The following is a 27,368-nucleotide window of genomic DNA, read 5'->3' as shown; positions in this document are numbered from 1 at the left end:
TAAATGTATGCAGCATGTGTATATATATAGCAAGATTTTAGATAGTCACTATTTCTAGAACAATCTGTGCGTGTTTTTCCTACATAGATTTTACTGAAACAAACAGGAATTGGTAGTCTTTTAAGGAGCAGGTAGTTCTCAAGAAGAATTCTAGATTATCTAAATGCCAGACATGTTATGCTGCGAACTCTGCAACGTGTCAACCTGAACCTCAGTCAGAGCCCTTGCTAAACAAAGTCAGTCATATTTTTTCCCTCTCCAAGGAGACAGGCCCACCTCTGACAGATCTGCGTCGTACCTGTATACCTCAGCAGGGCTTCGATAGTTAAAAGGAGAAGAGGAAATGAAATGCATGCTGTAGTAATGAGCAATAAAACGCAAGGCAAAGGAGGTGTTTCTCCTCCCCACCCCTGGAGATCACATGGTGACCCTTGCCAGCCAATACAAAGGACGCTAGGACCCTGAGGGACCCCCTGATTCCGAATTGCACCGGCTCTGCTGCATTATAAATACTTCTCCAAAATGCACTGGCCCTCCTTTCTCGCTTTCTACCCAGCTCCGTTTGTTTCGCACTCATAAAAAGCTGCGCCTCAGTTATTGCTTGGCGTATTTTGTTTCTTATTTAAAGCCGGGCTCCTTTTTTGTTTCTCGGCCAGTTTGCATGCATTGTTCGTCTCCCAAAATGGTTTGTGAGACTAAGATTGTGGCGGAAGATCATGAATCCATTTCAGGATCCAAAAAAGATGCGATCATTGTGTCTTCCTCCCAGATGTGGCCCTCCTTATCCGGCTCACCTTCCTCCTCTCCCCCAGCTTCTCTGAGTGGCGTGGAAGGGGATTTCAAGAAAGACAACGTTTATATACGAGAATTTCATCCTTCCGAGCAAGAGGTGGTGCGCCGTATATTTTATGAAGGAATCATGGAAAGGATTCCTAACACCGCATTTAGAGGGTTAAAACACCAGCCCCTCATTCAGTTGATCTATGGGATATTCGCTAGTAAGTATATTCACTTTTTTTTTTAGGGGCACACTTGTTCAGCAATTTTAATAAAAAGGAAGCGTGGTAATAAGATCTGTGTTGAAGGATGGAGAACCCATCCCTGCATCGATCCTATTAATATTTGGTGCAGAATTGCTGTCTCAGTGCTGCTGGTGCTGGAGGGGAAGAAAAGCCGCAGCCCTCAGCATCTTATCCTGTCATGGTGCAAAAGTCAGGCCAGTTAAAAAGTCGCAATATTGCAAACAGCGGATCTGTACCTCGGGCGATTGCGAGGAGCAGGAATGAAGCACTGGATCATGAGCCACGCTTTGGAGATCACTGCAGAGCGGAGTGTGTGCAACGCCACTAAATGCACCCAGCCTGCAGGCAACAGCCAGCCTGCGAGCAACGTGTGGGTAGGGCTCCCTGCTTGCATATGGGGTGCGCGTGGCTACTGGCTGGAGGTGGGGAGCGTTCTCTGGGGAGATAAATTGGGGGGCGGATGTTCTCTGCAGGTTCGAGAGGCTGCGTGTTCAAGGGGCTTCTCTCTGGAGGGAGAGGGGCGTGCGGGTGGCTCTGTATGTCTAGGAGAGGTATTAGTGGACTGGGTTTGGGGGCAGGGACTTGCGCGTTCTGCTTCTGCCTGTGTATGTGTGCGCGCAACGGGAGGGGAGGGTCCCTGCAGCTGGTTGGGGAAGGGGGTGCAGCCGGGGTGTGTATTGTGTGCGTCTCTCTGCTGCACTTGGGGGAAGAAGTGTGTGTATGGGGCGGTGCGGGGGCGGGTGCTCCCCGCTGCAGGCTTGTGGGGGTTTGCTGCCCGGGGCGGTGCGCATGGCGCTTTCTCGGCGCAGCCTGGCAGGAGTGGGACTGGGAGCTGCTGCCGCCTGTGCGGGAGGAGGCGGTGGGGCCCTGCCCGCAGCAGCCAGACCCGCATTTCCAGTTATTCCAGGCCGGGGTGCTGCTCTCTGTTGGGGAGGGGGGAGGTGAAGCGATGAATGGAAGCCGCGCCGCCGCCCGCACCTTTCCCCGCGCTCTCTAGACACCTGGGCGGGGCAGCGGCTGCAGCCGGGTTCCAGCGTTACCTAGAGACCGCCGGGCTCGGGCTCCAAACGCGTTCGAGCGGCCGCAGCTGCTGGGGAACGTTTGACCCGGGCGGTCTCGCGCCACCTCCTGGCTGCAGAGACTGCTGCTGGGGTCGCCCTCCTGCAGGCAGCCGCGCGGGGCCCTGACCTCAGCAGGGTCTAGGGGCGAGACGTTGTTTGTAACCAGCGCGTATTGCAAAGAGCTGCCGGTTTAGTATTAATTCAAAGCTGCGTGCCTTATTAGTTTATTAAACATTGCATCTTCTGGTTTGATGCAAGTTACAACGCTTCATAAAACGTAGACTAAGGCGGGATCCCTGCCTTGGCCAGCTGACAACCGAGAGGAAACTAGATTGTTCCGATATTCACTTGGTGCTTGATGGGGTTTAAAATGAAAAAAAAAATTACCTCTGTAAGAGAATGTCAGTTGCTATCAATGCAAAAGCCCCCCCCAAAGAAAACGCCACGTGGACCCTTTTTTCTCACGCCCTTGCCCTTTGCATGCGGCAAGACAGCTGGGCCCTTCATCTTTTGGGCCAGGGAGAGAGAAGGGAATGATAAAGAAAGTAAGGTAACTTTTTGTAATTATTGGTAAGATACTAAATGCACCTGAGAACAATGAAGTCTATGCCCGCCTCTCTATGTGCCAATGAGATCTAAAAACATCCTGGCTTAAGATTCACAGCTTTCAAAGTGATAAGTGATGATGGGGCAAGCAGCCATCTCAGTGCTGTCTGCTATATTATTTTCAGTGTCCTGCATTACGTTGCTTCCTGATACTGAAGCAGGCTAGTGTAAGGTTTTGGGACGGCTGGCCCTTAGGGACCTTCTGGAAAACCAGTATATCTCCCAGTGACCAAAATAATTAATTAATAAGCACGCAGCTACTGGGTGGAGTGTGCAAAATATCTTTCTTAGTCACAGTTGTGCTTTGTCCCCTGTAGTGCTGTGCCAATGAAAAGCCACGTGGGCATCTTGGTTTTAGTGCTTTGATTTCTCTGCAGGAACTGGTGATGCAGTCAAATCTTGTCTGAGCAGCAATCGCAGACATATCTTAATAGAGAGAGACATCTGTCTTTGATATTTGTGTGAGACAATAATATTTGCAGGATTTTTCAACTGTGGCAAGTTGGATGGGAGTTTTTACAGAAACACACTGCAAAATCCTTCATCAAATGTGATATAATTATTATAGTTGAATTTTTTTTAAAGTAACTTGTGAAGTGGGAGTGTTAAATAAAACTTTTTACAGGCTGTTCTTAAATGAAAAATGTGCTATTAATCTAAAATATGTTGTGAAAATGTAAATTGATTAGCTTTTGTTTATATTGTACAAATGTATGTTATGTCTCTGATTTTTTTTTTTTTTTTTAAATGGGTTTGTATTCCGAAATCAACACTAAATTCTCTTTTCTGACAGGTATCGTTTATTTCTCTTCCTTATCTCCATAGTAATATGCTTTGTTGTGACCAAGTCCTTGCTGCTGACCTGCTGTTTGCCCATCTTTCTGATGGGTATGAGGTACTACTTCAGTAGAAAAGTTATCCTCAGCTATCTCGAGTGCGCGCTGCATACGGACATGTCTGATATTGAGAATTATTACATGAAACCACCAGGTGAGTATTAATTCCATGGAGGGAACATTCACCAAATCCTGCTCATGGAAAAATGGCCATTTAATAGCTTTTCTCATGTCAACAGCACTGAGAAATCTTCTAAATGGCCAGAATGCAACCTGCTGGCTGCACAAAATATGAGGAACCACCCTAATCTTTAATACGGATATACAGCCCAGGGAGACTACAGGTTCCAGAATGCAGTGCTCTCTCAATTTCAGCATTCTAGCATAGTAGCTGAGATCATGGGGAAGCACTGCATGCTGGACCTATAGTTTCCTTGGGATGCAGTATTAAAGGTGGTTGCGCCAGTCTGTTCTATTTAATGCGAATTATATCCATTGGACTCTATAAGTTGCCCATGCATCCTACAACTGACGGCATCCAGCACGGGGTGGGAGAGGGAGATGGAAGGAATTTTAGCAAAACTGCTTAGAAGAACCCACATGCATACCACCACTTCAGACTTGGGAGCCATACGTTTTAGTTAGTCTGTATATTTACATGTGTCATTCAAGAAGAACTCCCCATAAACAAGTGTTTTGGAAGAGGTATGAAGCAGGTAAGTAAAGAGATACTGTCTATCTGCACATGTGACATATACATTTATATATTTATAATGTGTGTGTACTGTGTGTTATATAATTCTTACTTTTTGTTATGTAAATATGTTGTTAGGGTCTCAATGCTCATTAATAGAAGGTGGATTGTCACAGGAATCTGTCAAAGAAACAGAGGAAAGGGAAAACCTTGTATTTAAATTATATATTTTTTTGTTTTCATTTATGATAGGCACCAATATATAGGGATATTTGAGTCCCCTTGATCTCTAATATGGGTGATTAATATTTGAGGCTACAAATATTTCATTAATGACTGGTTAGGAGTGCAAAGCTAATGGCCAGTAACTTTCTGAGGCCAGGTTGTTATTGCTACTGTAGACTTTTTTTAATGTGTTTTCATTTCCCCCCTGCAACATAGCTATTCTGCAAGTGCAAGATCCTCCTACTGGCCATTTCTAGAGGATTAACATATTATAGTACAACAACCAAGTACATGTTTTCTCTTCATTTCCAACATTCAGTATTTTAAAAAATGGTTCATTCTGTAATAAAAATATTAATACGCCTTTGAACAATTTCTTTCAGATCTTGTTTCTCATCTAAATACATTAAGTCGTTCTCACTAATATTATGTCTGATTCTACAGTGTCAAATTTTAAATTGGGAAGATCTGTGTTTTATAGCAATTGACTGATTTGGGGCGGATGTATAGTGTGCATGTAATTAAAATGTCAAACTTCATTACAGGAGTTTAAAAATAAGGGTTCAAACTGAAAAATGTTTAACCTCTGCAGTGGTTATTAATGAAAGAAAGTAGTGTGGGATCTTGTGCAGCTTTTGTGAAAAGTGATCTGGAATTCTTAACAAAGGGTATAATCTGAATTTGAAAAGTGTTTTTAGACATGCATCTTTCATTAACGCTTGTGAGTTGTATGGCTAACGCTGAAGTTATGAATCTCAATGAATATATTTACAACATTAGCATGTATAGAAAATGTACTCAGATGAAGAGTGAGAAACGTCAGTAGTATTTGCTTTACGTTAGTATGGAGAACAAGTAATCAGGGCAATCACATTCTCACTATGAATGAGACACAACTGATTTTTACAGCATTACACTCTGCCTTTATTTACTGACATCATGGGTCATTCAATTTTGGAATAAACTCATGGACTTCCCTCTTGGTTTAATCTGTCAGAATTTAAACATGGGTAGGCAGGGTTCAAATGTGCCTTAAATGGCCGGCTTACACCAGTTTTATGGTATTGGTACTGCTTATTAAAGGGTTGCTCATGTCAGAAGTGTTGAACAAGTTGGCACAATTCATAGCCTCTGCTGAGGAGAGCTTCAGGGCTAGAACAGGATTGAAACTGCAGGTCAGGACTGAGGGAGGCTTAGTGGTGAAGCTATTAGGTGCAAGCTTTATTATACTGTGTGAGGAAGCTTCCAATTCACCTACCTATTCAATGTGGAACCCTATCTAATGCTAGCTGGTCTCGGTTTCATGAGCATCAAATTCATCCTTCCCTCCTATTCCCAAAACATATACAGCTTTCAGTTTCACACTCCCTCCCTTTGATTTAAGATATCAAGACGAACTGTCACTTTTCCAGCGCTGCCGTGAATCTGGTAGGCTTTTGAGATTTTAATGTTTGTTTACATCCTGGAGGTGGCTTGGAGTGTGGGTGAGTAGTCAGTTGTATGCCAAGCCAATTATATTCTATCAGTTTGTGCAACATGCAGACATTGTGATGATATACGAATTCCAATCACAAGTATTTTATTCCTCATAATCTGCTGTTCGGACACAAGCCACAAATTATTACAGTGCTCTCAAATGAAAAGTGCTGGCTCCCTATTACAATTTGTACAGTACTGACAGCAACTACATAGATAATTTGCTAACACCTTTTCTGAAACCACGGTGTGAGTGAACTCCCATAAGTTCCACAAGCTCACCAGAGTCTTCTGTGTTCTCCATTATTTTGCTTAAAACTGGATTTAAATCCCTTTATTTTTCCATGAAAATATTCCTATATCATCACCAGACTTGCAAACCTTTCTCTGCACGTATGGAGGGAATACGTGCTGTCCTCAGGACTGAGTGAAAAAACACAAATATTAGAGAATCATAATATTTGAATGGAACATAAACATCAAGACAGATAAACGTTAAGGCTGGGATTTTCAAATACTTGGTCCCCAACTCCCATTAAATTCAATGAGTTAGGTGCCTAACTCCTTTAGGCTCCTTGGATAATCACTTTGTAAGTGCTTGCTATTTTTGAATTTGAACGTGGAGGATATGGGGACAATGCTTGTTTCATACAATGGTACATCAGAAAAAGGACAGATGGCTAGTCTTGAAGCTTGCTAGAACCATAATGTCTGATCATGCTGTCATTGAAGAAGTTTTGCTATTAACTTCGATGGGATCAGGATTATTTATTTGTAGTGCACTAGCACCTGGAGGCCCTAATGAGGAGCAGAGCCCTGTTGTACTGTGAGATGTACAGACGTGGTATATATGGCAGTTATATGCCAGATATAGCAATAGCCCACAGTGAACAAATATGACAAAACGCTGTTTAAAAATGACCCAAAAGATCTGATGTATAGAGGACTCAGTAGGCAGTGTATGGGCTCACTTTTACAGACACTAACCAGAAAGGCAACAAGGAGTCCGGTGGCACCTTCAAGACTAACAGATTTATTTGGGCATAAGCTTTTGTGGGTAAAAAACCCACTTCTTCAGATGCATGGAGAAACCAGAAAGGATACAGCTTCCAATGGGCGTTGGGTTCCTAACTCCCTTAGGCTGTTTTGAAATCCCAGCCAGAGTAATTACTAAAGGAAGCTTTGAAAGGAATTGCCTGTGCTGCTATTTCATGACCTTTGGTATAGATGCATTACTTACTTACTCACCAGTAAGTATTTAAAGACCCAATGTTCAGCAATTCTTTGCATTATTGGCATGATGGGTTATTTTTTCTTTCCACGTGTTTTGTAGAGTAGCTGTTTCTCTCTGATCCACTGGTCCCAAATGTATTTTAGTTATTGCTTGTTTTTAAGTTTTCTCTAGTGATCAGATACTTGGAGATGGGTTCTGTATATACAGATAAATACATAATGCTGATCGGAGTTTTGCAGAATTAGATTTAACAAAACTCAGTTTTTCAGTTTTCTCTCCTACTTGCCCCATTATTAAGGACCTGATCCAGCAAAGCACTTATGCACACACTTAACTGTAAGCACACGAGCACTGCAACTGACTTTAATAGGATACTTATATGTTTAGTACTCTCCTGGGTTGGGGATTTAGTGCATAAGAGCAGATTGTTAAAACACCTTGATGCTGTAAGTAATCTTGTCTCTCTAATTTAAAAAATGTGAAAAGAATAACATTTCATGTTTGAAATGGTAGCATTGTCATTCTCTTCTCAGATACTAAGAAAGAGTAGTGGGGAAAACGTTACAGATGACAGAGCATCATTGTTAATTGTGAGTGACCTGGGTTTTAGTGTAAAGAAATTAATCTTTATTGCCTGTCAGGGAAATTGATGAGCTGAATTTTGGAAAGTGACTAGCCTTACATTTAATGATAGATTCATTTGTCTGTCTTTAGAAAATTTCTGAGTCTAATGTTGTCATGTGTGGGCTCTATGATGTAATTAAGTTTTTAAATCCGTAGTTGCAACAGTGAGAAGTTAATTTGAAATTGAACCCTGCCTTGAGTAGTTCTTAACATAAATGAGATGTGCACAGCTGGGTTTTTGTGTACAGTACTTTTGTGGTATGACAGTTTTGTTGCCTAATCAATTTCACAGTGTCTCCTTAAGTTTTAACTGTAACATTCTTTCACAGTTTTGTTTTGTATATTTTTGCAGTGGCTCAGAATTCTTCAAAGATTGGGATCTTGACTGGAAAACCAATGGAAAATTAAATAGTTGCCACTAAAAAGGATGATCACTTTTAATCCAAGTAAATCTAGCCTTTCTATCATTTGAATTCTGGTTAAATGTGTTAAAATCTGACATTAGCCTGGCTACTTAGGATTTTTCTGTATTCTGAGTTGCTGCAATTTATAAACTGATGCAAAAGAATATGAACACACTCCTATTTCAGTTTAGTTTAAGTTGACCAGGAATAGGTTTAATCTAAAGTGAAGTAAACTACTCTTAGATTGAAATGACAGGAGTTTATATTGGTTTATCTAAACCATTTGAACTGAATTTATTTAACTAAATTGGTGCAGGCTTTCAGAGTTACCAGCTAAGTCAGTGGGCTAGATTGTGATCTTGTCTTACATGCTCAGGCAGGAGAGTAAGGGGACATAAGACCCCGCCCTCCTGAATCCAGGTCAGCCCCCGCATTCCCCGTCCCCTCCACCCTTTTCCCCTACAAGGAAATGGGCAGAGCATGTACCACTGTCCTAAATGCACCAGTGGGCAGAGTTAGGCTGGCACAAGGGGGAATGTAAGATGCACCCTGTATGCAAGAAAAAGGAGCAAGGGAGAAGTGGTGACTCAAGTACAATTTCTTCCAGGGCTCTTCCTTGAGTGGCACAGCTAGACAGGGCAGAGACCCAGAGAGGTATGCCCCGTCCTACTTCAGTGAATTTGATAGAAGTTTTGCCAGTATTGTGACTTTATTCTAGTCCTAGCTGAGATCAGAAATTTGTCCAGTGAGTTTATTTGTCAGTTAACTAAGTACTGGGTCAGTTACACAGAGGAGTATTGGTAACTTATTTTATCTCGGAATTTTCTTTTTGGTGGCCTCTTGTCTAGCTAGAGATCAGAGAATTCTGTGTTTTATGCTGTCGTTCTTGGGCCTGCTTCCTCTCATTTTACAATGGGTTTATGCCACTGGAACACCATTTATCTCCTTACCAGTTTAGAGAGTTCAGAACCTGACCCCTTGATTTTAAATGAAGGGCCCCAGCCTGAAAAAATTTCATGGGCAGGTAGCTGTATTGCATACAGTAGAGTTGTGCTGGGTATGTCTACACGGCAAAGAAAAACCCACAACTGGCCTGTGCCAGCTGACTTGGGTTGTGGGGCTGTTTTAATACTGTATAGACTTATGGGTGTGGGCTGCAGACTGGGCGTACGGACCCTCCCACCCCACCGGGTCCTAGAGGACCCTAGAGGTTCTTTTATGTTGAGAAGTGAGATCCGTAACACTATTTTGAAACCCTCACACAATTGCTTTATTAAAGAGGATGAAGGTAGTAACACCTGTAGTTAAAATTGCCTGATATTTTCCATTATAAGGCTCTGTTTTGCCCAATTTAAACTGTTTGGGCTGAAATTTTCCATGCTAAGTGGGTGTCTGCCTCAGGTTGATAGGATTTATTTATTTTATTTTTCTTTGAAAAAAAATTAACAAAAACAGGTCAGCTGTTTCCAAGAGCGAGATTAGAGAAAAATGTTTTGCCATGTTAACAAATTGGTTGTAAGATTCCCTCTCTTCCCTCCCCCCCCCGATTGTTGTATAACTTCATTGGTGTGTTAGATACAGAAACTCTCATGGCTACCACAATTAAAGTGTTATCTCCTTTGAAGTGCCATTTTTTTTAATTGCCCACCTGAGCTTGAAAAAATAAAGTCCCCAAAGTAAAGGTTGAAATGCTGCAAAGTTTGATGTCATCTGTTCGTTTTGCCTAACTAGGGTGTTGGGTTTCTTCAAGAGCATGATTGCATATGTGCAAAATGGGACAGAAGTGCATTATCAAGCTGCATCTCTCAGCTTTGTCTGTCTGTTCCATTTTTGCTAAATGGTACATTTTGCAATATGCAATAACAAATTATTTTTGTGTTATTAGAAAACCTGGATTAAAATATAGCCCATAATTTGTACACCCTGTTTCTTTTCTTTTCTTCTTTGTAACTGTGTGTGTGTGTGTATATGTATGTGTGTGTGTGTGTGTGTGTGTGTGTGTGTGTATAATATAAATAAATAAATAAATAAAATAGGTACTTATCTAAATTAGTAATGGGATTGGTGGGTTGTGATTTTTTTGAATCCAATAACAAGCCATGTGTTACAAGGCTTTTAATAGCCCCCATTTATAAAAGTGCCATTAATTAAACTGTAATGCTGTAAGTTTCAACTGGAGTAAAGTAGACATCAGCAGTTACTCAGAGGTAATTATTTTTTCAAGACTTTCAAACAAAAGCAACTCAAGGACATTTTAAAAGTAAAATTACAGTAGCATCATTCATTTCTATTTGCTGTACATCTTAGTAGCTTTTAAAAACACTTTGATTTCTCATAACATTTTCTGACTCCATTCTACTAGCCAGCTTCTCTTGTGTGTATTAATATATGTCCTAAGGGGCTGTGTGGAAATATAATACCCAGTTTGAAAGTGAAGCATTGGCATCAATGGCTGCAACGAGTGGCTGGCTGGCTGATTAACGGCTTTTTTTTTTCTCCAGTTGCATGTTTATGTCCTCTTCTCCTTCCTCTCATCCCCTTGCCTAGGAATAATTGTCAAAATGGGTGCCTAAAAGTTGGGTTCCTAGCCTAAGATTTTCAAAGATGGTCTTAAAATTAGGCGCTGTGCTTAGGTACCTAAATAAGTGGCAAAATTTTCAGAAGTGCTGACACCTTTTGAGACACAACTTTGGATTTAGGAGTCTGATTTTTAGTGCCTGTTTTTAAAATCTGTACCCTTAAGAGCCAGATAGGCAAAATCAAAGAGTGTTAGGCATCTCCGTGCTTTTGAAAGTCCCAGTGGGTGCCTATCTGCATCTTTAGGCGCCTTAATACCTTTGAAAATCTGGCCCTACATCCTTATTTGGTACTTAAATAAAAGTTCTGATTTTCAAAAGTGCCAAAAACTATTTGTTCCTGTTGACTTCAATGAGAGGTAGTGCGTGGGTACTCAGTGCCATTTACATATAAGATGCCTATGTAGATTTAGGAACCTAAGTTTAGACACTTATTTTTTTGAAAATTTTGGCTGTACTGTTACCCTAGCTGTACTGTCCATGGCTGTCTCTAACACAGGATTTCTTTTTGTATTGCAGTATTACTGAAGATTTTTTAACAATCACAACAAAGCTGTGTACTGCTACATCATCAGATGTAATCCCAGACTACTGCAGGGCAGAGCAAAATAGCCAAACATTTTGTCAGTACCTGGTTCTGTAGCTAGGAGAGCAGTGTAAAGCCTTTGGTTGTGCTCCCCCCCCCCCCCCCCCCCCTTTTTTTTTTTTTTTAAAGACCTAAGGAATAAAGTGGAAAGTTCACCAGTGGTTCATAGCATAGTTTTAGTTTATTCTTGTAAAAAGCAAGGAATTACTCCGGAATCTTATTCTGACAAGTGCTTAGTGAGATCATTCTTTAATCTTCTGATCTAAAACCAGCAAAAAAAAAAGTCTCCCCCCCTCCCCCCCACATCTGTTATTCCTTTTCAGTGCCAATCATGATACAACTTTTGATAATAGCAAAATGAAATCACTAAAAAGCTTCAGTTGTGCTTTATTATAATAATTTAACATTTATAAAACAGTTTATAATGCTCTAATGTATGATACAGATATGAGTGGTACGTGTTGTAGATGGTAATAAACATGTGATTCTTAGGCTTAGGGCATATCTATACTACAGGCACTGCAGTGGTACAGCTGCCACGGGGCCTCTGTAGTGTAGACTCTTCCTAGGGGTTTTTGTGTCAGGATAGGGAACCTGCATTGACCATTGACGTAGCTGCGTCTACACTGGGGGTAAGGTCGGTTTAACTATGGTGCTCTGAGGTGTGGATTTTTTTACACCCCAAAGCGACATAGCTAGATTGATCTAAATTTTAAAGTGTAGACCAGGGCTATAAGGGTATGTCTAAACAGCAAAAGCTGTGTGCAGGCTAGCCTACTTGAGCTCCCTTGCATCCAGCTAGTTTGGGTAACAGTAGCACAACATGGGTTTCAGAACGTGCTAGCAAGCAGAGTACCTGTCCAGGATGTGTGCCAGGCATGTACTGCCTTGTGCTGAAGACTGCGCTGCACTGTCTTCGCTGCTGCTGTTACCTGCACTAGCTGGATTTGAGTTCGCTCGGGCAGGCTAGTCCATGCATAGCCTTTGCTGTGTAGACATACTCTGGTGTTAGATGATCATAAGACAAGTTTATAAGCAGCCTGTTGACCTGTTGGACTCTCACAATCAGTTGATTAACCATTTATTAAAACATCTGCTAATCATTTAATCTTTTTATAAGCAATTTTTCAATGTATCCTCAATATAAAATTTGACCAAAGTCTCTCTTAAGAAGGGAAAGTGTAGAATTATGTGGTAGGAAATGACAATTCTGACTTCTTACAGGTGTGAGAGCTCCTACAACTTAACAGCAAGTTAGGGTTTGATATTTTTTTAAACCTAATTCTGCAAGTAGAAAAATATGAATTCTTAAAAATGGATCACAGAAAAGATTCGTTTGGCTTTGTGTATTTTAAAAAAAATCAACTGAACAGGACTTTACTATTGGAAAATATGGATTAAAACACTATAGAATCATAGAATATCAGGGTTGGAAGGGACCTCAGGAGGTCATCTAGTCCAACCCCCTGCTCAAAACAGGACCAATCCCCAGACAGATTTTTGCCACACATCCCTCAAGGATTGAACTCACAATCCTGGGTTTAGCAGGCCAATGGTCAAACCACTGAGCTATAAGAGTTACAGAAATATAAAGCAAACAACCAGCAGGTAGTTTTCTTTTCTTTTCTTTTCTTTTCTTTTCTTTTCTTTTCTTTTCTTTTCTTTTCTTTTCTTTTCTTTTTTAAAGTGACTATGTGGCTTGTGTGAGATACCTAACTGTTATGAGTGGAAACGGAGTTTTCTCTCTCTGAGAGAGACAGAGAGAGATCCAGAATCACAAGTGGCAAGTATGGAAGCTTCTCCAGCTCTGTCCCATCAATGTACTTGAACCTGACTTGGAAGCCACCCCCATGGATGCGAGTACTTACCTTTCTGCATATGCAGTTGTAGGTCTCACTGCTAGTTGCGTTTTGTGATGGAACAGCTGTCCACCAGAAAGTGACCACCACCACATCTCTCATACAATAGAGATCTGAACAGCTCTTATGTAATTCAATAGTAGTGTTGAATGATTGGTGACTGCTTACTAAGTCTCTGGGTTATCTTCTATCTGTCCTTCTTCTTCTTCCCTCCCCATCCCCCAGTGCTTTCAGTGTATGATCAGCAAGTTATGTCCCGCTAGTCAGCTAAAATAGACTGCATCTCTAATTTCTATAATTCTGTTAGGCTATCTTGTCCATCCCCATGTCATATTCTCCAGTGAATTTGGACTTGTTTTGAAGTTTTTGTAACCATGGAGGTTTCCCACATTTTGTTAGGGTGACGGTTCCACAGCCCAGGAAATTTCTCCCTTCTTTCCTTCTCTTTCTCTCTCCCCCTCTCCCCCCCCCCCCCCCGCCAAGGTCTTTCTTTCCTTGGAGTTTACAATGTTCAGATACTTGTGGATGCTTATCATAGTGCCTCTTCATTTATATGGAAAATGAGAACATCCAGAGTTATAATAAATATTTTTAAAAAACCCAACAATACACAACCAAGAGGTCTAGAAGGGATATAAATCCTCATGATTCAGAGCATAAAGCAGCCTCTTAACACATGGAGGGTAGGAGGACACTTTCCTTGGAGCCAGTTTAACTGCAGACAGCTAGGGTTTCTTGCCCCTTCCTCTAAAGTGCCCAGTGCTAGTCACTGTCAGATAGAGAAACTGAACTAGACTGACCACTGGTCCAATACAGCGTGGCAGTCCTATGGAGAAGGATAAGTACAATCAGAACTATAGGAAGTGGTTCTATAGGACATGTAAAATAACCACTGAAATCAAGAGTGCAAAAGAGACCTGTTTCATGGAATGGTTGTTGGTTTTAGGAGGTTTCCAGGTACTTACAAATCTTGCTTAGCTTACAAAATGTAGAAAAATCACAGTCAATTGCAATATAGCTGTAGGCTATTGGTTATTTTGTTCTTTTCATTGATTCCCCCCAGAGAACAAGATAACCGCATCAGAAACACTGCATAACACTACTAGTGGAACACTGGAGAAGGCCTTGACTATATAGTCTTCCAAAATAAAATAAAATAAATAATAAAATAATCCTGAGCAGCTTTTGATACCATCGAGACAAAAACCAAATGTAGAGCACCTGCCATTTCCAGGCACTAATCCGTCCAAGCACTCACCAGGCTTAAACAGGTTTAGCTAAAGAGTAAGCCATTGTGGCACTATCTGTGTTTATAAAGCTAGTGGTATAACAGTTTTATAAAACTCTGTAAGGCTGAAAACCAGGGAATGTTAGTGATGTAAAAAAAGGGCGATTAACAGTGGTCAGGTGGAATTAAAAAGTCCAAACTGTTTAAAAGATGTATTCTTTAAAGTGTCATTTCAAACTTCTCCTGCCTCTGAAGTCAACTAGATTCACTTAATGGGTCTGGAAAAAATAATCTGGTTTTGTTTCAGAACCTGCAGGTGTTCCAAGGGTCACATCAAGCTGTGTCTTTCAGCATCTCAAAGGCCGTGGTTTTCATTCAGGAGAAAGGCTCTGAAAATGTTTATCCAAAAAGTTCACTTGTGGGCTGAGATTGAAGTAGGAGAAAGTTCAGATTAAAGGCCTAATTCAGCAAAGTGCTTAAGTACAAGCCTAACTTCAGTCGCATGCTTAAATCCAGTTGTTGTCAGTGAGAGTCAAGCTCATGCTTTGTGCTTCTCTGACTAGAGATGGGATTACTTGTTTACTTTGGGGTAAGGCATTGCTGAATCAGGGCCAACATTTTGTGGAGGTTTTCCTCTTTTGTTCTTTTCATATTTTTGTGGCCATGTCTACACTACAGAGTTAAGTCGACTTCATGTAAATCTACATCAAGCCTCCGATTTAAGCAAGTCGATCTTGCGTGTCCACACTAGGCTCATTGTGTCAGCGGAGTGCATCCTCGCTAGCGGGGTTTTCATTGATGCATGGAGCACTGCACTGTGGGTAGCTATCCCACAGTGCACATAGCCAAGTGGAATTCTGGGTTGGGCTTGCAATGCCTTATGGAACCAAAACATTGGCACGGGTGGTTATGAGAACATGGTGTTAGCTTCCCATGATGCACTTACCTCCACCCTCCTTCCTTCCCTCCCTCCTTGAAATCAGTGGCAAACTAAGCCTTTTTCGTGCCTTTTTTTGCAAGCTAGGGTTACCCGCGCAGATGTGATAGCACGATAAGCATGGACCCTGCTCAGCTGTACACTGTGTTGTGAGCATTACAAATACCTTGCGCCTTATCCTGCAGCATTTACACAGCCGATATAGGAGCTGCTGCATGGAACAATGTGATGCCATGCCAGGAGCCCTCCTGGAAGACCTAGAGCAGAGCAATTCGTAGTTGCTGGCGACAGTCGCACATCACCTTGACACGGTTGAGCGCCATTTCTGGGTCTGGGAAACAAGCACTGACTGGTGGGAACGCATCGTTATGCAGTCACGGGATGATGAGCAGTGGCTGCAAAACTTTTGAATGCATAAGGACGCTTTCCAGGAACTGTGTGAAGAGCTTTCCCCAGCCCTGAAGCGCAGCAATAGTAAAATAAGAGCTGTTCTGACAGCGGAGAAGCGAGTGGCGATAGCTCTGTGGAAGCTTGCAATGCCAGACTGCTACCAGTCAGTGGGGTATCAGTTTGGAGTGGGTAAATCTACCATGGGATCTGTTGTGATCCAAGTTTGCAGGGCCATCAACAGACTTCTGCTAAGAAGGGTAGTGACTCTGGGCAACGTGCAGGACATAGTGGATGGTTTTGCCGTGATGGGGTTCCCTAACTGCGGTGGGGTGATAGATGGAATGCATATCCCTATCTTGGCACCAGATCACCTTGCCAAAGAGTACATAAACCGAAAGGGGCACTCCTTTCCCCTAGCAACCTGGATGGTGTTTGAGGATAGATACCAGTGTAAAGCCCCCAAATAGTTTGTTACAGAAGCGACACTGGGTTGGGGGCGGGGGGGGAAGGGAGACAAACAGGAAGCCGCCACCCCTGCGCCCCCCCCCCCTTTTAATGCTGCTTGCAATATATGGTGATCGCTTCTAACCACAACCATGGCATGTTTGGGAAAGCGTAGTTGTGTGACCCAGATTTCACCAAACAGGTGACAAATTACTTGTTGAATTGTTTGTGGTTTAAGGGCTAGCATTCAAAACTTCCCGTTTCCCCTAGGTGACCCTATGCGATATCACTTTCCTGAGGGTAACAGAGGCGGCAAGAGAGCAGATGCTGCAAGCGTCTGGATACAGACCTGGTCCTTATGCTGCAATGCTTTGTGCTGCAATGATGCCAGCAGAGTTAATACTGGAGTGGCGCAGGAAAGTGTCCTACCGTGGTGGATGAAATAAGGCAGCTCTTCCCAAAAACTTTCTGCAAAGGATTGCAGGGTGCCTCCATGAAAGCTTCCTAGAGATCTCCATGGAGGATCCCCCATGCACATGAATAGTCTTTTTTCGGAGAGCACCATCTGGGTAGCTGAGTGGCCTCTACTACACTTATTTTTTGTTGTTGTTTAGATTAAACAAAAAAAACAATAGCATGTAACCCCTACAGTTTGATTGGAAATGTGTACTCACCAGAGGCATCTTCCCCGGCATCACGCTCCACTGCCAACTGGTCCTGCCAAGGGATGGGCTCCAGGGTTAAAAACCGTTCTTGGCGGTCGGGGAGAATGGATCCTCCGCTTGCCTGCCTCACATTCTCCTCCTCTTCCTTGTCAACAATGTCCTCATTGTTACTCGAGGTTGCCCAGGGCTCCTGGGAGGTATCCACAGAGCATTTTGGGGTAGTGGTGGGGTCGCTGCCGAGAATCGCATGCAGCTCCTCATAAAAGCAGCATTTCTGTGAGGCAGAACCAGAACAACTGTTCGCCTCCCTTGTCTTCTGGTACACTTGCCAAAGCTCCTTTACTTTCATGTTGCACTGCTGCATGTCCCTGATGTAGCCCTTCTCCCCCATACCCTGTGTGATCTTGGCATAGATGTCAGTGTTTCTTGTGCTGGATCGGAGCTCTGTCTACACAGACTTCTCCCCACACAGCAATAAGATCGACCACCTCCTGTGTACTCCATGCTGGAGCGCGTTTGTGGCCTTGAGTCTCCATGATCAGCTGTGCTGGCGAGCTCCCCACGCTGATCAAACAGGAAATGAAAATTCAAAAGTTCCTGGGGCTTTAACAGGGGAGCAGCTGCTTCCTGTGTACCTGGCTGATGTGCAGTGGAGTTGAAAGCGCTCTCCAGAGCAGTCACAGTGGAGCACTGTGGGACACCTCCTGGAGGCTAATTCATTCGAATTGCACAATGTGGTGTTTACACTATCCCTATGTCGACCCATGGATGTTGAATCAAGCGCTACACCTCTCACGGAGATGGAGTACAGAAGTCGACTTTACAGGCCACTTAGGTAGGTGGAAGGGACTAGGTAGTGTAGACACATACATTATTAGATTAACTTAACACGGCTTATGTCGACCTAAGTTTGTAGTGTAGACCAGGCCTGTAAGTGACAGATGGGGGTTTATATAGAAATCTTGTCTCAACATTACCATACAGGATTTTTAATGCAATGCTGGAATAAACATAACTTCAGGGGACTGCTTTGGATTCTTATCAGTGCCCCTGCAATGAGTTTATTATCTCCTCCGGGAGCACCCAGGTCCTGGCACACAAGAAGAGACAGTTGGTCCAACTAATTCAGTATCCTATCTTTGACAGTGACTGAGAGTGAATGTTCATTCTACCATGTCTAAGCATGAGACACCATAATGTCTAAGCCTAATGTTTTAGAGGAAGGTAAAACTCCCTCATAGTGCATGGGACTGGGGACTTCTTCCTGATCCTAAATGCTGTTAAGTTTATGCTCTGATTCATTAAGATTGTTATTTCTCATAAACTTAGCTAGTGCAACAGCAGATGTTAATCTCATTCATGAGTCTGATCCTCTTTCAACTCTTACTCAGCTGCCAGCCTCAAATATCCCAGGGACGGGCATTCCACGGATTGATTATACTCTGCATAAAAAAGTGTTTCCTTTCAGTAGCCCTAAAGTTGCTGCCTCTAATTGCATTCTGTGTTCCCCTCACTCACATAATTCGGTATAGTGGGGAGGCGTGGAGACACTGAGGATTTATACCACATTGACTTGTTTTACATACCTCTCTCAAGTCCTCACATCTCTTGATTGATCTTTAATCTGACGCTACAGCTAATGGAATCCTGTCAACGTGTAACTTGATTGTAATGTTAATATAGCAACATTTACAAAGTTGTGAATAATTGGACTAGATTTATAGAGTGACCTTTTGATCATAATGGTGTGGTCTGAGCATATAACAAAAGGGCTGATCTCACTTTTGATCAGGGATTTCCATGTGCAATTGTTATTAGGGCTGTCAAGCGACTAATCGCGCGGTTAGTTTTTTTTTTTTTTTTTTTTAATCGCACTGTTAAACAATAATAGAATACCACTAAAATATTTTGGATGGTTTCTACATTTTCAAATATATTGATTTCAATTATAACACAGAACACAAAAGAGTACAGTGCTCACTTTATATTTATTTTTTATTACAAATATTTGTGCTGTAAAAAACGAGATAGTATTTTTCAATTCACCTCATGCAAGTACTGTAATGCAATCTCTTTATCATGAAAGTTGAACTTACAAATGTAGAATTATGTACAAAAAAATAACTGTATTCAAAAATAAAACCATGTAACACTTTAGATCCTATAAGTTCACTCAGTCCTTCTTCTTGTTCAGCCAGTCACTCAGACAAACAAGTTTGTTTATATTTGCAGAAGATAATGCTGCCCACTTCTTGTTTACAGTGTCACCTGAAAGTGAGAATAGGTGTTCGCATGGCATGGTTGTAGTTGGCGTTGCAAGATATTTATGTGCAAGATGTGCTAAAGATTACGTCCCTTCATGCTTCAACCACCATTCCAGAGGACATGCGTCCATGCTGAAGATGGGTTCTGCTTGATAACTATCCAAAGCAGTGCGGACCGATGCATGTTCCCTTTCATCCTCTGAGTCAGATGCCACCAACAGAAGGTTGATTTTCTTTTTTGGTGGTTCAGGTTCTGTAGTTTCTGCATTGGAGTGTTGCTCTTTTAAGACTTCTGGAAGCATGCTCCACACCTCATCCCTCTCAGATTTTGGAAGGCACTTCAGATTCTTAAACCTTAGATCGAGTAGCTATCTTTAGAAATCTCACATTGGTACCTTCTTTGCATTTTGTCAAATCTGCAGTGAAGTGTTCTTAAAACAAACAACATGTGTTGGGTCATCATCTGAGACTGCTATAACATGAAATATATGGCAGAATGCGGGTAAAACAGACATACTATTCTCCCCCAAGGAGTTCAGTCAAAATTTAATTAAAACACCTTTTTTAAATGAGTGTCATCAGCATGGAAGCATGTCCTCTGGAATGTTGGCTGAAGCATGAAGGGGCATATGAATGTTTAGCATATCTGGCATGTAAATACTTTGAAATGACGGTTACAAAAGTGCCATGCGAATGCCTGTTCTCACTTTCAGGTGACATTGTAAATAAGAAGCCAGATCTCCCATAAATGTAAACAAACTTGTTTGTCTGAGCGATTGGCTGAAGAAATAGAACTGAGTGGACTTTGTAGGCTCTAAAATTTTACATTGATTTGTTTTTGAGTGCAGTTATGTAACAACAACAAAAAATCTACATTTGTAAGTTGCACTTTCACATAAAGAGATTGCATTATGGCACTTGTATGAGTTCAGTTGAAAAATACTAGTTCTTTTATTTATCATGTTTACAGTGTAAATATTTGTAATAAAAATAACATAAGCACTGTATACTTTGTATTCTGTGTTGTAATTGAAATCAATATATTTGAAAATGTAGAAAAACATCCAAAAATATTTAATATATTTCAATTGGTATTCTATTGTTTAACAGTGTGATTAAAACTGTGATTAATCCATTAAGTTTTTGAGATAATCACGTGAGTTAACTGCCATTAATCAACAACCCTAATTTTTACTTAATGTTAATGCATCATACAGAGCAGATCTGTAGCCTGTGCCCAGCCTGAGAGAGGTTCATGTATTTATGGATGCAGAATTCTCTCCTGAATGACATCACGCTTAAAATAAATGAGCTAGTTTCATCCCTGGTGTAAGAGGGGTCAGTGGAGTTACAGCTGGGATGAGTTCGGCGTGATCTGCCCAAAGAAGAGTGGCACATCATTCTCAAAAACAGCCAGTAGTAATATGCACACAGGCCTGATTCACTTTTGCATTACTCCAGATTTACACTGGTGTAACTCCATTGGTTTCATGGGAGTTAGATTGGAGTATTGCAGGGATAAATAGGGCCTATGCTTTCCAGAGAAACTGCTCAATGGGTTCTTTACTTTTTGTGGCGCTATTTCAGATAGGCAGAGACAGAAGATATTTGGGAGTGCAGGAAGCTTTGTATTCATGAGTCATATAATTCACAAACTTCAGAACAAGGTGAACCCTTGAGTGATTTGCTGCATTGTTAAATCATACCACTGTTGTAATGCTCCTATCAGCAAGTTGTTGAATAAATGGGCTAAATTCAGCCCTACCATAAGCAGATGCAATTCCATCAAAATAATCTTACACCATAGATGGAATTGGCTGTATGGGGTCGGTATGAATATAAAAATCCCCAAGGGACTCTGTTTACAATGGATCCAGGAAAGCAGGCAGACTGCAGTCAAGAAGGTGTTAGATTACAGCATGGAGTGAGAGAACCAAGGAAGGATGCTACAGTTGAATTGAATTCATAGGGTGTTTTCATCTTTAATGGAAGAGACCTTGGTTTATTCTCCATAAGAGACTAGTGTTACTGTTTCCTGCAATGTTGCTGGGCTTATTAATGGACATTAGTGGCCTGATTTTCAGAAGTGCTGAGCACTCCCAGGTACCACTGAAGTCAACAGGAACTGCAGGTGCTCAACACCTTTAAAAGTCAGGCCAGAAGAAAGAATTGTACTGACATGCTCAGGGCTTGTTGGCAGCATTGCCTTATGCTATCCATCTTCTTGATCATCATGATAACTTAGCACCATGTGCTGTTACTAAGAATTGCAGCCTTATCTTGGTAGGTTGTTCCACTGGGAAGCACCTCTAATGTACGAAGCTGTGTATTGGGCTGAATGCTTCATTGTCAGCTCCATTGTTCTGGAAGAGTATTTGTGCACTGGTGGGTTGAGACTGGAGAGTTACTGATGTAGGCAGTGTTCAAGTATTTGAGGACCTTAAAGTCCAGGGCCTTGAAAAGGCACAGGGAGCAAATTGGGAGCCATTGGAAGGTGCAGTGGATTGTCTTGCTCAGGAAGTGGGCAAAATTGCATAAACTGGGGTTTCTGCAGTGCTTCTACCTCCCAGATGCAGAGGTGACTAGCATGGCACATTCTGGCTAGCTCCTCCACCCCAAAGGGGAAGGGCATGTTTTCCTTGCAAGCTGTATGCAGAATACTGCAGTTCTCATCACTGTTCCTACCTGGGTGACCAGGATTAGTAATGAGCCTGATTAGCCTCAAGACCGTGTAGTACTTTTGTGTACAGAAGTTGGGTGCTTCAAAGGAGGGAGGGGCTATTGTCTTGGTTAGCTCATCCAAGTGCTTTCCCCTTTCCGACAGCATCATTTCAGTCTTTCCAGGGCTTACTTTGAGCCATCTACTCTTTATCCAGATGTTCTTGTGATAATGTCTTTGTCTGCAGAGGTGGAGATATGGAGCTGGGTGTAAATAGTAGCCAATGAAGCCGGTAGCCCTGTCTGTGTCTCCAAAGGAGGTTCATCTCGATATCGAAGCAGAGGTGGGACAGTACTGATCTGTGCAATAACCGCACAAATGAGGGCCCTCAAGCATGAGAAGCAGCTGTCCATTGCATCTCTTGGGGATGTGTCTGAGAGGAATGCAGCAAAGCATCATAGTGCTGCACTTTCTACGGTATATTGTGGCAGACTCCATATTTTGATATGCGATGTTGCACATATTGGTATAACTCCATGGTATGAAATGTGTGATCTGAGTGTTTGGGTGTGGTTGATTTTTAACTGTCAGCCTATTTAATACTTGCTTGTATTCCAGGGAGGGTGTATGTATGTGTTCGCACACACAGGTTGCAGTTCTGAGCTACAGTGCCAGAAATGGAGGGGAGGGGAATCATTGCCTGAGACTGGTTCTAGGAAACCAGCTGTGTACTTTTAGTTTGTACTGAATTTGTGGCTTGAGCCTTTTCTTTTCTCATTGTGTTATCACAAGAACAGCCCTCCTGGGTGAGACCAAAGGTCCATCTAGCCCAGAATCCTGTCTTCTGACAGTGGCCAATGCCCGATGCTTCAGAGGGAATGAACAGAACAGGGCAATTATCTAGTGATCTATTCCTTGTCTTGCACTCCCAGCTTCTGGCAGTTAGAGGCATTTGAGTAACACATCCTTCAAGGTGGTTTTAAAGAAGCTATAACTTCTTTACTGATGGTTGTTCAGTCCAATGGATTATTAATAGAGGCTGGAGGCAGTCTTATGTTTTGTATTAGCTGAAAGATGTCATCCTCTTTTAATTTGGTTTAACCGCAGGAAGAAACGCAAGCTGGCATACAATGCAGTATGAGCTTTTCATTTTTAGATTAAAGAAAATGCAACAGTAGGTTCTCCCTCTGCAGTGAAGCACCCAAAAAACTTCATCACACTCAAGAAAGTAAAGCAGATAAACTAATAAAGATAAATGTTGATGTCAAAGATTTTTCAGGCCAGTGGTGTTTGCTATATACCATTAAAGTGTCATTTATTTATTAGCTAGCACCTGTTCCTGTAGTAACTAGGGTCCTGATCTGAAACCAGTTGAAGTCAATGGGTGTTTTTCCAGTTACCACATTGGAAGGGGGGAAAAAATAAACGTGTCCAGGTCATTCAAACACTTTACAATTAAATACGTGATTCTTTCGGTTAGTGGTATGTCTCCTGCCTGTGGAGCACAAGCAAATCCTGGCCATGCCTCCTTATTTCATTTCATTTGAATTAAAAATAACTTGTTTGCACATATTTGTTTGCAGTGCTGATTAGTGAATGCAATAAAATGTATACGAGTCTAGTCAAGGTTGAGAGAATTTACACCCAATAAAAATGAGACCATTTAATTAACCAAAAAATAGAGGGGCCCCTCCCTGCATTCACTGAAGTTAATGGCAGAACTCTTACTGACGCTGGTGGGAACAGGAGTAAGGCCCACAATGAACAACAGCAAAAATGTTAAAGTTCTAACTTATTTTAATATGCAAAATATTTAGTTTGTTTCTAACTGGCTGGAATTAGTGATTGGTTATTCTATCCTAAAGCATCATTTATGCCTCATATTAGATGTGTGTAATTTAGACTGTGCCTCTAAAGTATATTGGGCCATGTCCTGCTCGTTGGGTGTCAACCAGAGCTGGTCGGGAATTTTTCAATGGAACTTTTGTTTGCAGAAATGTATTAGTTTTGATGAAACTTTTGTCAGGAGGGTTTCTTGGGTCCAGGATAGGATTTTGGGAGGGAGAGAAAAAGTAGCCTAGTTGTTAAGGCATTCATCAGTGATGTGGGAGACCCAGGTTCAAGTCCTACTGGGCTTTCAAGTCATTTTCTCTCTGTGTCTCATGTTAGAGCTGTTCCACTTCATATAAATAAATATTAATTGGGGTAGAGTGAGGCTGACCACGTAGTTAGAGCACTGACTTGGGATATGAGAAACCCAGGTTCATGTCCCTTCTCTGCCTGACATTGAGAGCAGAGACTTGAACATGGGTCTCCCACATCCAAGGTGAGTTCCTAAAGCACTGGGAGCTGGGTCTCTTGTATGGTTTTTGTCTTTCTCTACGCAAAAAAAAGAAAAAGAAAAAAGAAAAAGGTTTTGGTTTCACCCTGATGTGGAATGGAGACAAATTCCGAAACTCCAGCTTTTCACGAACTGGAATTCTTGCTTTCTGGCCAGTGCTAGTGTTAACAGAACAAGTTATGTGAATAAGGTGAACAGGATTTGGACCAATATATTTTGTCCAAGGTTTTTCTTAATCGATGATTAAGCCATCTTCTGAACTAAGACTAAGTCATTTGACTATTGTTTATTGTCTTTATAACAGTAAAAGTACACATTGTAATATAAACCAGGGAGTTTACAAATAAATCTAGATCTTCTCTAATTCTCTCCTAGTTCTTTCAATCTGTGGAAATTGAATGATGCTCATCTATGTTTAATACTTATCCAGAAAGCAATAAAGTCACAGTAGTAGATTTATACAGGATGGTAGAAACCAGGCATTAACAATGTTCATTTTATATAGTTCACTTAAAAAACCCAAAACGGCAACATAAAATTTATTTTGTAAACTAATAGCATAAGAATCCAATTTTTAGCAGCTGCCTTTCAGAATTGGCACTGGGAAGATACAGTCCAGATGTAAAGCTAACATATGAAGTGTGGCTAGATTTAGATTTTTTTTTTAAGCACCTTTTTTTTAAGCACCTAAATTATTAATTTACAAAGGGTCTGACCCTGCATTTCATTAGCATCACTGAGAATTTTGGATGCGTAAGGAATACAGAATCAGATCCCTAATATGTCAAATCTTTTCTGCATAACTAAATTATAATAAATCAGGTGTCTACCTTATTTGATCCTTCTATTGATACCTTTCATTATCAAAATCTTGAATTTTCCCCTCTCCTTTTTGGTTGACTTTTGGATACGAAGGCTGCCTTCCCTCCTCTTGTGCAGCCCTGTTGATTTCGTTGAGGTTATATAGTTGGTACTGATGACAGCATTTGGCCAAAATTGTACATCTTGGTATTCCATGCTTTATCAAATGCTTCAGCAGGCTTTCATGCCTACATTTAAAGCAACTTCAGTTTATTGGTTAACGGTAACAATTGCTTATTGAAGGGGTGGGGGGAAGCATGCTCTGCCAATCGATGGCTCCCAAACTTTATGGTTCACGTGCCATCATCTTAAATTGTGGATGGGTAGAACATCAAGCTCCACTATGTACCATAGTTTGGGAAGCCCTGCTTTCCCTCCTGTAACTGTCAGAATGAGGGATTGTCTTTACATACAGCGCTAAAGTGGCACAGCTACACCAGTTAGGGTGACCAGATGTCTCGATTTTATAGGGACAGTCCCGATATTTGGAGCTTTGTCTTATATAGGCGCCTATTACCCCCCCACCCCATCCCGATTTTTCACCCTTCATAGATTCATAGATTCTAGGACTGGAAGGGACCTCGAGAGGTCATCGAGTCCAGTCCCCTGCCCGCATGGCAGGACCAAATACTGTCTAGACCATCCCCGATAGACATTCGTGTCTGGTCACCCTAACACCAGTGCAGCTGCGAAGCTGCAGCACTTTAGTGAAGACACTACTACACCAACGGGAGAGCTTCTCCTGTTGGTGTAGTTAATCTACTTCCCTGAGAGGCAGTAGCTATGTCAATGGGAGAAGGCCTCCCGTTCACATGGTGCTGTCTACATGGGACGGGGAGGTGGGGGAGGGGGTACGTTAACCCCTGAGTGACACAGTTATATCAACATAGGTCTGTAGTGTTACCCTAGCCCCTGAGTGTTTTCTAATCCTTTCTCAGCAGACAGGCTGCAGTTATTTGTTTCTGGCTGGCTGATAGATGGTACTTTTTTTTTGGTGGACTACATTGCTAATTTCTTCTGGTTTTCCATTAAATTCTTTCAGCATCACTGCACAGTGCAGAATTTGCGCAGAATTAATGTTCTGCACAGAATTTCCTTTTTCTCTGCAGAATTGATGCTGAAGAGCTGCTGACTGCCACTAGGGGCTGCTGGACCTGGCAGAGCCCAGCTTACAAATACAGGTCACTGTATGGGGGAGGAAGGAGAGGGCGAGTTGGAGGGCTCCAGGCAGCTGCAGTTCCCGGGTCATCCTGAAGGAAGGAGGTGGCGTACAGGAAAGTACATATAAGCCCAGGACCCAGCATCAGGCTTTCTCCCTCTGGATCCCTGGACTTTGGGGATTGGAGGTGTGGGTGTCTGGGTTACACCGTGGCTGGCCTCTGGGGAGGAGGGTGTCTGGGTTGGGGGGGCGCGCCGTGGCCGGGCTCTGGAAGGGAGGGGATGAGGGTGTCTGGGCTGGTGGGTGCCCTGTGGCTGTGGTCTGGAGGGGAGGGGATGAGAGTGTCTGGGCTGCTTGGCTCCCCGTGACTGGGACCTGGGGGGAGGGGATGAGGGTTTCTGGGCTGGGGGGTGTCCCATGGCTGTGGTCTTGGGGGGGAGGGGCTGAGGGTGTCTGGGCTTGTCGGTGCCCCATGGCTGGGCTATGTGGGGGGAGGGAGTATGGGTGTGTGGGCTGGAGGAGGTCCCACGGCTAGGCTCTCTGGGAAGGGTGTGGTGGGTGGGCTGGAGGGGGCCCCATGGCTGGGCTCTGGAGCGGGAGGGGGCAGTGAAACGGGAACTAGGTAGGGTTTTTTTAACTCTACTCTTGGGGGAATCTATTTTGTTGTCTATGTTGTTACAGTCACAGTAGCTGACAGGTATTCCGAAATAAATTGCCAAAATGAAACTCGCGTGATTATATAGTGTTATTTTGACACACAAAATATGCAGAATTTTGCGGCATTTTAACATATTGTTCGGAGAATTCCCCAGGAGTATCTTATGTGCATGCCATGGTGTGGAGAGTATGCTGTATCTTTTAACAGTGTGTTGTAGAATACGCTGTCCTCTACAGAAAGGTACCTGGGCCATTTGGCTGCCTCTTGGTGCTTCCCTTGAGATGGTGTGGCTTTGCACTCCCTTTCCGACAGCCCATCCCTTTAAAGGCATACCATGACCAACAAAAAGGCCAAAATGCACATTTTAAAATTCCTGCTATTTGCAGTTCTAGATTTCACATAATCAGTGCTTCATCAGAGCCTTCTCTCCACTCTCCTGGCTACATCTTTTCAATTGAAAAATGTTTCCAGCTGTCTCGTTAGGGGCCTGATCCTGGTATGTGCTGAGCAGTTCCTGAAAGTTGCTGAGCACCATTCCCTCCCATTGTTATCAGTGCAA

At 42.3% G+C, this 27,368-nt stretch overlaps 1 protein-coding gene across 1 annotated transcript in view; it reads left to right on the top strand.

Annotated features, from left to right (window-relative positions):
- The first annotated feature begins 557 nt into the window (after nt 1-557).
- Nucleotides 558-27,368, top strand: part of NAT8L (N-acetyltransferase 8 like) — a 52,609-nt gene continuing 25,798 nt past the window's right edge. The window contains exons 1-2 of the mRNA XM_024205076.3: nt 558-998; nt 3,515-3,679. Of these exons, the coding sequence (XP_024060844.1) occupies nt 662-998; nt 3,515-3,679 (502 nt within the window). The 5' untranslated portion in view covers nt 558-661. The remainder of the gene's footprint in view (nt 999-3,514; nt 3,680-27,368) is intronic.

The sequence above is a fragment of the Terrapene carolina genome, unplaced genomic scaffold (assembly GCF_002925995.2).
Source record: "Terrapene carolina triunguis isolate 2854851 unplaced genomic scaffold, T_m_triunguis-2.0 Scaffold66, whole genome shotgun sequence".
Lineage (NCBI taxonomy): Eukaryota > Metazoa > Chordata > Testudines > Emydidae > Terrapene > Terrapene triunguis.
Note: the sequence above shows the minus strand (reverse complement) of the source record. Positions and strands in the feature narration are given on the sequence as shown.